The 10,446-nt window shown below is 42.3% G+C and overlaps 2 protein-coding genes across 2 annotated transcripts in view; both read left to right on the top strand.

The window, feature by feature from the left end:
- SLFN12 (schlafen family member 12) overlaps positions 1–10,446 on the top strand; it is a 71,509-nt gene that overhangs the window by 34,356 nt on the left and 26,707 nt on the right. The gene's annotated exons all lie outside the window — the stretch shown is intronic.
- Positions 7,236–8,599, top strand: LOC116647453 (NHP2-like protein 1). Its single transcript, XM_032428855.1, has one exon. The coding sequence runs from the start codon at positions 7,273–7,275 to the stop codon at positions 7,657–7,659; it is 387 nt and encodes a 128-aa protein (XP_032284746.1). The 5' UTR covers positions 7,236–7,272; the 3' UTR covers positions 7,660–8,599.

Consider the following 10,446-nt stretch of genomic DNA (forward strand, 5'->3'; position numbering starts at 1 on the left):
GGGAGGGGGAGGGGAGAGGGGAGAGGGGGAGGGGAGAGGGTCCGGAAGGAGGACAGGGCACAGTGGGGGAGGCTTATTTATGCTTCTTCATTCACTTTCAGCTTGGGGTGGCTTGAAGGTTGGGATTGGCATCGTCTGCAACACATGTCTGCAGTTGAGGGTAGGGAGATTTCAGCAGTTGAGGGTTCCTCCGGCATCTCTCGCTGTCTATCTTTCCCCCGCCCCCCACCCCTCTCTCTCTTTCTGTCTCGCCGATCCTGTTTTAAAACCAGGCTTCCGTGCATTTCAGAAGCTGTGGATTCTGGCGACAGGTCTTGGACGGGTTGAGCTGGAGAAACACGTATTACCATAATTACCATAAAAAGGGGACCTGAGAAAAGCAAAGTGGCGGGAGGGCTGTATCTCCTCAGAGAAGGCGTTGGAGCCGGGTTTGGACTAATCATCTCCGATGGCCCCAAAGTGCTCCTTACACCTCTAGAGATGTGTGTGCCGGAATACACCTCCCGCGGAGCAGCCAGCTCTTTGCCCCTTCGTCCTCTCTGCGCATTAACCGCAGCTCTAGTCCGGTCCCCAGCGGCAACTGCGCTTTTAGGCGAGGGGACAGTATTTGCTGCTCCGGGGTTGCAAGTAGAGCTGGAAAGGTCCGAGTACAATCACCCCGTTAGGAGGCGGACACTTCATCAGTTGTGATGAAGCAAATAACACTCGTACTAAAGCAAGAGGCTCGCTCACTTTGCACGCGCTGGTGGGCAAACCTGTAACGTTGATTGGCGAACACACAGCAGACTCTGCAAATTTCCGCGACAGCCGCGCCAAGGGCTGGAAGGGAACCCGCGCTCCACGCAAATTTGCCCCATGATCGGGCCCACTCAGCAAGTGACCAAAGATAGGGACGACAGCGCGGGCCTCGCCGATGTCTTTCTTTGTTTTTAACTGGTCTTTTTTTCTTACCATACAGAATGTAGAAAATACAGATAAGGGGCGCCTGGGTGGCTCAGTTGGTTAAGCAGTGCCTTCGGCTCAGGTCATGATCTCATGTGGTCCTGGGATCGAGCCCAGTGTTAGGCTCCCTACTCAGTGAGGAGTCCGCTTCTCCCCCACCCCCACACCCCCAGCTCATGCTCTCTCTTTCACTCTCTCTCTCTCTCAAATAAATAAATAAAATCTTTAAAAAAAGAGAGAGAGAAAATGCAGATAAGCAAATAGGAAAGGAGAAATCTGTCTCCTCTCCGAGATAGTCACGGGCATCTTTTTTTTTTTTTTTTTAAGTAATCTCTACACATTCAAGTAATCTCTACACATTTAAGTAATCTTTACACACCCAAAGTTGGGCATGAATTTACCAGCCCCAGATCAAGAGTCACGTGATCCTCCGACTGAGTCAGCTGAGTAGAGCACCTAAAGTCACTAGGATCTCAAAAGTCCTAGCCACTAGTAGGCAGTTTGGAGAGGCTGAGGGGCGTTGCCATTCGCTGGGTGCACCACCTTAAAGCACGCTGCCCGGTCTCTCGCTCGCAGACCTGCGGGCTCTCCAACTCGTGAGGAGGCGGGCAGCCCCTGAGCGGCGCGAGCAGGTAAGTTCGCTCCTCTCCACTGTCAAATACTCAAACCTCAACTTCTTATCTCCCTGGGGTCTAGTCTGCTGGCTCCGGGAAAAGGTGGGCGCAACCAGCACAAACCCGTCCCACACCCCGCCACCTCCCCGGGGGCTTCCCGGCTGGTTTTTCTTTCTTTCATTTTTTTTTAAGATTTTATTTATTTATTTGATAGAGCGAGAGAGAGCACAAGTAGGAGGGGCAGCAGAAGGAGAGGGAGAAGCAGGCTCCCCGCTGAGCAGGGAGCCCGACGCGGGACTGGATCCCAGGACCCTGAGATCATGACCTGAGCCGAAGGCAGACGCTCGATCATCTGAGGCGTCCCCCGGCTGGTTTTTCTCCCGTCTGGGAATCTTGGCTCCTGTCTTGGTAGCAGCTTCTACTAAAAACTGCAGGCCCTTAAGGACTGGGGAGCGGGGCTTTTCTCAGCCTGTGGTCTGCGCAGTACGTCAGTCCCGGAAAGGGCGGGATAAAAAGCCTTGGGCGGGGCCGCGGGGCCGCGGGGCAGGGAAGCCCCGGTCCGGTGGTGCCTGTCTCAGCTTGTGTTCGGGGCGAGAAGTCAGTCCCAGCCAGGGTTCTGCGGTTTTCTGTCGCAGGAGGGACTGGTGAGGTAGGAGGAGCAGCGAGCTGTAGGGACAACAGGTCCGGCAAGTGGAGGTCTCCAGAGTTCCTTGAGGGTGCCCTGCACTCCTGGGGTCCTGAAATGAGGGGAGTTTGGGAATAGATCCTGTAGGTAAAATGTAGCTGACCAGTCCCTGAGGAACTGTCTTCTAGATCGAGAAAGAGGAGACACCATGCCCTATACTGCCTTGCAGATGTTTTAAGCCAGAAGCGGGGGGGCACCCATCGCGGGGGCGGGGGGAGACTGTGGCCTCCTAAACTAAATAGGAAGTGCCTAGGGGGAAATGGAAAGAATGCACCCTGATTTTTCTTCCCTAGAAGGTAGTCCTTGTCATTCCTGCCCCACTTTCTAGGCAGTTCCCACCAAGCTGCATTCGTGTGTAACTCTTAAGGAGATGTGAGTGCCATCCCTTTGCTCATTAAAAATAGCTAACAACACTGGGCACCTGGGTGGCTCAGGTGGTTAAGAGTCTGCCTTGGGCTCAGGTAACGATCCAAGGGTCCCGGGATCAAGTCTGCATCAGGCTCCCTGCTCGGCAGGGAGCCTGCTTCTTCCTCTCCTTCTACTGCTCCCCCCTGCTTGTTCTCTCTCTCACTCTCTTTGTCAAATAAATAAATAAAGTCTTAAAAAAAAAAAAAAAGCTAACAACACTGCCGAAATCCTGAATCCGGGTCTGATAAAATTTTCCCCACAGTCAAGAGTATGAAAGATTTCAGAAGAAACAACTAATCTGTAAACCTAGATCCAAGGTTCAAGGTAAGGTCAATGATTTTTATGTACTAAGGATTTGGTAAACTCCAGTTCCCAGAATATTTTTTAAGGATTGTGTTTCAGATGTATGCCTGAAGGTAGTGGTTCAGGAAGTTTTACTTAGCTAGGTATTGGACTGGAGTGGCCAGGATCCCATGTTAACCCACAAGCTCTGGGTCCTCTATAATAGGTGGCTCAACTACAGCTCCTTTGGGTTCCAAGTTTCCCAGTGGTATGGGAAGGCATCCTTCTTAAGCACTTTGGGGGTGAGATGTGCATGTGTTGGGTGAACCAGAAAGGTTCATCTATGGTGGGACCTGATACAGAGGGTGCTGGAAAGTAGGCTGAGAGAAGAGGGAAGACTGTAGTTACAGAGGCTGCAAGAAGAAATGGGGAGCAGGGGCTGCTTGGCAGGACTTATATTACCAGAAGATGGTAGACCTGGGGCTGTGTTGCTGGCCATAAATGGAACTGATTTCCCTGCAGCCTTTTGGGATAGAGATGGGGATCCCTTCTGTCAGGTCAGCAGGAAAATGGACTGATGTTTGGGGCAGCCCTCAAACATATGTAAGAAATATTAAGAAATTGGATCTAAAGAACATTAACTGTGCTATAATACTGTGGACAAAGCATAGCATGGCAGGAATATATATCTCCTGTTTTTTTGCATAACTATGCCACATTAACACTATTATTAAGTTTCAAACTTAAATGACTGTGCTTACCTGGCTTCATTGTTCTTCATCAACTAGGAGTAGAGGCTTCTGTTAGTTTCTCCTTTGAGGGGAACACACAGGACCCCTCAGGATCATGTTCAAAAGCTTTCTTCTAGGGGCCCAGGCCCAGGGGGACTGTTTAAATGAATGCCTAAGTCCCCAGATCTCTTAAGAAGGCAGCTTCCTCTGGCTCAGCTCAGAGTTTTCAGGCAACTCCGAGGAAATGGTGCTCCCTTCTAATATGTTTGGAACCATAGCCTCCTACACCCAAAAGATACAGGGCAGAGCCCTGTAAGCCTTCCCAAGATGAAGTCACTAGAGATGCAATTCTTCAGGAAACCATTTGACAACATGTATCAAGACCTTTAAATATTTCATCCCTTGATCCAGTAATCCAACTTTTAGAAACCTCTGTGTGTGTATATATGCTTTATGTACTTATATATGCTTTATCTGCCTATATAACTTTAGCTTATTTATGTATCTAAGATCAAGTATTACTTCATGTTTTAGCTTCAACCTTTATTACCACAGAACCAGACTCTCTTCACAATATGATTTTTCCCTTATAGGGTTCCATTCCTACCGAAGAGAAGTCAAGTTGCAACTTGGCTTGTTCTGGCCTTCCAGTCCCCATCTCGAAAGTCCTTTCCATATGTTTGAACCATATCTGAAGTACTTTGCTGGGGGACTCTTACACTCAATGCAAATTAGAAGATGTGATTAACATATCCAAGCCTCAGTATAAGTGATCCAAGATACTAGTATAGTTAATATGAATGGTTGAAAGCAACTCTAATTCCCAGCTGTAGGGGAATAGTTAAATAATGATATATTAATACTGTATATGAAGTTATGCAGCAGTTAAGGTTTTTGAAGAAGAGCTAATCATTATGTAACAAAAATAATTATATATGACTTTTTTACTTGTCTTTACTTCAGTCCCTCCCCAGTGTGGCAAGGTTTTGGTCTAGAAGAGGTAGCAGCTCAGTTCCCTGTTCCCTCCCTTGAACTGGAGGTGGCAGAACAGACCTCATTTGTAGTGTTCTAATCTGTCTGGGTGCTGAGGGATTGATCTCTGTATTGCCTAACTCAGATCTCAGGTGGGGAAAAGTCTTCGCTGCTCATGAAGGCTTCAGAGAGACTACAGATTTACAGATGCCTAGAACAAAAGATCACAGCTGGAGACATACAGTAATAATGTAAAGCCTGGAGGGAGAGCTGGGCTGAGATTCTTTGGGAAATGAAGACATTCAAAAGCAGCTGTTGTATATGGAGGAATTGAGTAAGGCACAGACAGGAGTCATGTTCAGAAAAGACCTGAGAAGACCTTAAGCTTCCATGTGAGGCTGATTCCCTATGCTCAGAGCATTCCCAGCTAATCAGTGAAGGATTTCCCTGGCATAGAACCAGTCTACAAAGACTGGAACAGGTGGCTGTTTTTTCAGATGACTGATTTTCAACAAAAACTCACAAAGTATAGAAAGAAACAGGAAACATGGCCAATGCAAAAGAAGAAAGTAAAATGGCAAAACCTGTCCCTGAGAAGCCTGGACATTAGACATACTAGATGAAGGCTTTAGGAAAACTCTTAAGTATACTCAAAGATCTACAGGGGGAAAAATAGACAAAGAGCTAAAGAAATCAGGAAAACAGTATATGAACAAAATGAGAATATCAACAAAAATAATAGAAATTATAAAAAGAAAGAAATTTTGGAGCTGAAACATTCAATAGCTGAATTGAAAAAAATCATTAGAGGTGTTCAACAGCAGATTTGAGAAGGTATAAGAAAAAAGTCAATGAACTTTAGGACAGGACAATTGAAATTATCAAAGTTGAAGAGGAGAAAGAAAAGAATAAAGCAAAGACTTGGAGACTTGTGGGATACTACCAAATGGACCAATATACCCTTTATGGGAGTCCAGAAGAGAGAAAGGAACAGAGAGATTATTTGAAGAAATAATGGCTGAAAGCTTTCCAAATTTGATGAAATATGTGAATCTACAGATCAGAGAGCTCAATAAATTCCAAGTAATAAACCCAAAGAGACCCACATCAAGACACATTATAATCAAACTGTCAAAAGCCAAAGCCAAAGTGAATCTTGAAAGCAGCAAGAGAAAAGCAACTCGTCATGTGCAAGGGATCTTCAATAAGATTAACAGCCAGTTTTTCAGCAGAAACACCGGAGGCCAGAAGGCAGTGGGATGATATATTTAAAGTGCTAAAAGAAAAAATTGTCAACTGAGAATTCTATATTTGGCAAAACTGTCTTTCAAAAATAAAGAAATTAAGATATTCCCAAGCAAAAGCTGAGGGAGTTTTTTTACATAGATACTCACTAGAACTGCCCTACAAGAAATGCTAAGGGGAAGTCTTCAGTTTGAAATGAAAGGATGTTTGGCAATAATTCTAAGCCATGAAAATTTAAGTCTTTGGTAAAGGAAATACATGGACAAATATTTTTTAAAGTATCATTGTAATTATGGTTTGTAGCTCCATTTAAATTTTCTACAAGATTTAAAAGACAAATGCATAAAAATTATAAATCTGTGTTAGTGGTACATGGTATATAAAGATACAGTTTGTGACATTAATAACATAACGTGAGGGATGAGTTGTAAAGGAGTAGTTTTTCTATGCAATTGAAATTGGTATCAATTTAAGACAGATTTTTATAACTTTAGGATGTTATATGTAATTCCTACGGTGACCACACACACACACACACACACACCCCTCTAGAAGATACAGAAAATGAAATGAGAAGGGAACTGAAACATGTAACTACAAAAATCAATTCACCAAGGAAGACCATATTCTGGGCCATAAGGCACATCTTAACAAATCTAAAAGAAGAGAAATCATGCAATGTCTGCTCTCAGGCTATAGTGGAATTAAACTAGAAATAACAGAAGTATAATTGGAAAATCCCCAAATATGTGGAAATGAAATAGAATACTTCAAAGTTACACATGGGTCAAAGAAGATATCTCAAGATAAATTAAAAATTATTTTGAAGTAAATGAAAATGAAAATACAACTTACCAAAATTTGTGAGATGCAATGAAAGCAATGCTTAGAGGTAAATTTAAAACACTTAATGTAAGAAAAGAATAAAGATCTAAAATCAATCATCTTAGTTTTCACTATAGGAAACTAGAAAAAGGTCAAATTATATCCAAAGTAAGCAGAAGAAAAGAAATAATAAGAATTAGACCTGAAATCAATGAAATTGAAAACAGGAAATCAATAGACAAAAGCAACAAAACCAAAAGCTGGTTCTTTGAAAAGCTCAATATAATGGATAAGCCTCTAGCCAGGCTGAGAAAAAAAGAGGACACAAGTTATGACTATCAGAAATGAAAGAGGGGACATTACTATAGATTCCATGGAATCAGGAAATACTATGAACAACTCTATGCCCATAAATTTGATAACCTAGGTGAAACAGACCAACTCTTTGAAAGACTCAATCTGTCAAAACTCGCACAAAAGAAATAGACAATCTAATAGGTGTATATATACATTAAAGAAATTTAGGTGTCCTTGCGGTATCGGGCAGGAGACCACCGGGACAGACGCAATGACTGAAGCTGACGTAAATCCAAAGGCCTACCCCCTCGCAGACGCCCACCTCACCAAGAAACTACTGGACCTTGTTCAGCAGTCATGTAACTACAAGCAGCTTCGGAAAGGAGCCAATGAAGCCACCAAAACCCTCAACAGAGGCATCTCTGAGTTCATCATGATGGCTGCAGACGCTGAGCCCCTGGAGATCATCCTGCACCTTCCACTGCTATGTGAGGATAAGAATGTGCCCTACGTGTTTGTGCGCTCCAAGCAGGCCCTCGGGCGGGCCTGCGGGGTTTCCAGGCCTGTCATCGCCTGTTCTGTCACCATCAAAGAAGGCTCACAGCTGAAGCAGCAGATCCAGTCTATTCAGCAGGCCATTGAAAGGCTCTTAGTCTAAACCAGTGGCCTCTGCCCACCCCCCCGAATCCTCCCCCTGGGGTTGTGTATCATATTGTCTGTGTCGGCATGTAGTTTCTCCAGCTACCTTCTCATTAGATTCTAGTACTAAATCTGGGTTTTGCATTTTTGTATTATTTTTGTTTTGTTGTATAGGTTGTTAGCCACATATTAACCCCCCACCCCAAGCTCCCATTCTACTCTCTCTACCGTCTATCCTCTCTTTTGAAAAATGAACTAATGCCGAAAACAGGCGGAAACAGAGTGGTGACACCATTCAAAGGCAGGGAAGAGCCAGGATAGAGATGTGGTTCCAACATTCAGGCGCTAACTTCCTGTTGTGTGTAGGACCTGATGGATGTAAACGCCATTCACTTTGTATCCCTTGTGCCTGGAGTACAGAATCATTCCATATGTGTTTGCCCTCTAGGGGGTTATGTATCATTTGGGGAGAAAGCATGTATTCTGTGAGGTTGTTAGGTGTATGTCCAAGTGTCATTTGCCAATACACCCCTGCTGTCTGCTTTGGTCATGTGATGTTATTCCCCCTCTCTACCAACTCCCAGCCATGCCCCTGAGGGTGGCGGGGCAGCAGCATACCAAAGAGATGTGCTGCAGAATTCCAGAGGCTTCCTGGGCCAATTAGACATGAGGCAGCTGACCTAGGTCTTGAAGGAGTCCATAGTGGCTAGAAAAAAAGAGGGTCAGCTGATGCTGGAACGAAGAAGTCTGGGCAAGTCACGAAGACCTGACTGGAAGCTACAGCAGAGATGTTGGAATCAAGGAATGGAGATGTCTTCAGTGGACACTTGGTACCAGCCCTGAGAGCCCTGACTCCTGTTTCCTGCCACGATGTGGGTCAGATGTATGTATTTATCACATCAGAAGGACAGTGCTAGTGTGTCATTTCTTGTGAGCATCCTAATAAAGAAATATATTCATATTCCAAAAAAAAAAAAAAAGAAAAAGAAATTTAATCAACAGACAGACCCAGATGGGTTCATTGATGAATTCTACCAAACATTTAAGGAAGAAATTGTACCAATAGAAGCAGAGGGAATACTTTCTGATTTGTTCTGTGAAAGCAGCATTACCCTAATGTCAAAACCAGAAAATGACATTACAAGAAGAGAAATCTACAGACCAATATCCGATAATTTAATTGATCATGTAATCCATTACATAAAAGGCTAAAGAAGAAAAATCACATAAGCATATCAGTAGATGCTGAAAAAACATTTGACAAAATCCAACACCTATTCATGATAAAAACTCTCAGTAAACTAGGAACAGAGGGGGACTTCCTTAATTTGATAAGGAATAGCTACAAAAAGCCTACAACTAATATCATGCTTAATGGCGAGAAGCTTGAAACTTTTCCACTAAGATCAAGTATGAGGCAAAGATGTTCCCTCTCACTAGTCTTTTTCAACATTGTATGGGAAGTCCTTGCTAATGAAACAAAACAAGAAAAGAGGACAAAAGATATACACATTGGAAAGGAAGAAATAAAATTGTCGTTGTTTACAGGCAACACAATCACCTATATAGAAAATCCAAAAGAATTGACAATAAAACAAAAACAAAACTCCTGGAACTAATAATTTAGTAATAATTATAGCAAGGTTGTAGGATACAAGGTTAATATGCAAAAGTCAATCACTTTCCTATACACCAGCAATGAACAAGTGGAATTTGAAATTCAAAATATAATACCATTGACATTAGCACCTCCCCAAAACGAAATATTTAGGTATAAATCTAACAAAATATGTAAAAGATCTATATGAAGAAGACACAAAACTCTGATGAAAGAAATCAAAGAAGAGCTTAAAAAAAAAAAAAAGGAACGATATTCCATGTTCATGGATAGAAAGATTCAATATTGTCAAAATCTCAGTTCTTCCCAACTTGATTTGTAGATTCAATGCAATCCCAATCAAAATCCCAGAAAAGTATTTTGTGGCTATCAACAGACTGATTCTAAAGTTCATATGGAGAGGCAAATGACCCAGAATAGCCAACACAATATTGAAAGGGAAGAACAAAGGTGGAGGACTGACACTACCTGACTTCAAGAAAGTATTGTAGCTTTAGTAAAGTTACAGTTGTCAAGGCAGCATGATAGTGGTAAAAGAATAGAAATAGATCAGTGGAATGAATGGAGAACCTGGAAATAGATACATATAAATATGATCAACTGATCTTTGATAATACAATGGAGCAAAGATAGTCTTTTCAGCAAGATGGTGCTAGAACTACTAGACATCCACATGTAAAAAAAAAAAAAAATGAATCTAGACATAGACCTTATACACTTCATAAAAATTAACTCAAAATGGATCACAGACCTAAATGTAAAATTTAAAGCTATGAAACTTGTAGAAAATAATGTAAGAGAAAACTTAGATGAGCTTGGGTATGGTGATGACTTTTTAGATACAACACCAAGGGCATACTCTATTAAATAAAGAATTTTTAATCCATTAAAATTAAAAATTTCTGCTCTGGAAAAGACAATGTTAATAGAGTGATAAAACAAGGCAAAGACTGGGAGAAAATGTTTGCAAAAGGCATATCTGATAAAGTACTGTTGTCTAAAATACACAAAGAACTCTTTTTTTGTTGTTGTTTGTTTTTTTTATGAGAAACATATAATGGTATTTTATTTTATTTTTTTTTTAATTTTTTTATTGTTATGTTAATCCCCATACATTACATCATTAGTTTTAGATATAGTGTTCCATGATTCATTGTTTGTGCATAACACCCAGTGCTCCATGCAGAA

Source organism: Phoca vitulina, unplaced genomic scaffold (assembly GCF_004348235.1).
Source record: "Phoca vitulina isolate PV1807 unplaced genomic scaffold, GSC_HSeal_1.0 scaffold40, whole genome shotgun sequence".
Taxonomy (NCBI): domain Eukaryota; kingdom Metazoa; phylum Chordata; class Mammalia; order Carnivora; family Phocidae; genus Phoca; species Phoca vitulina.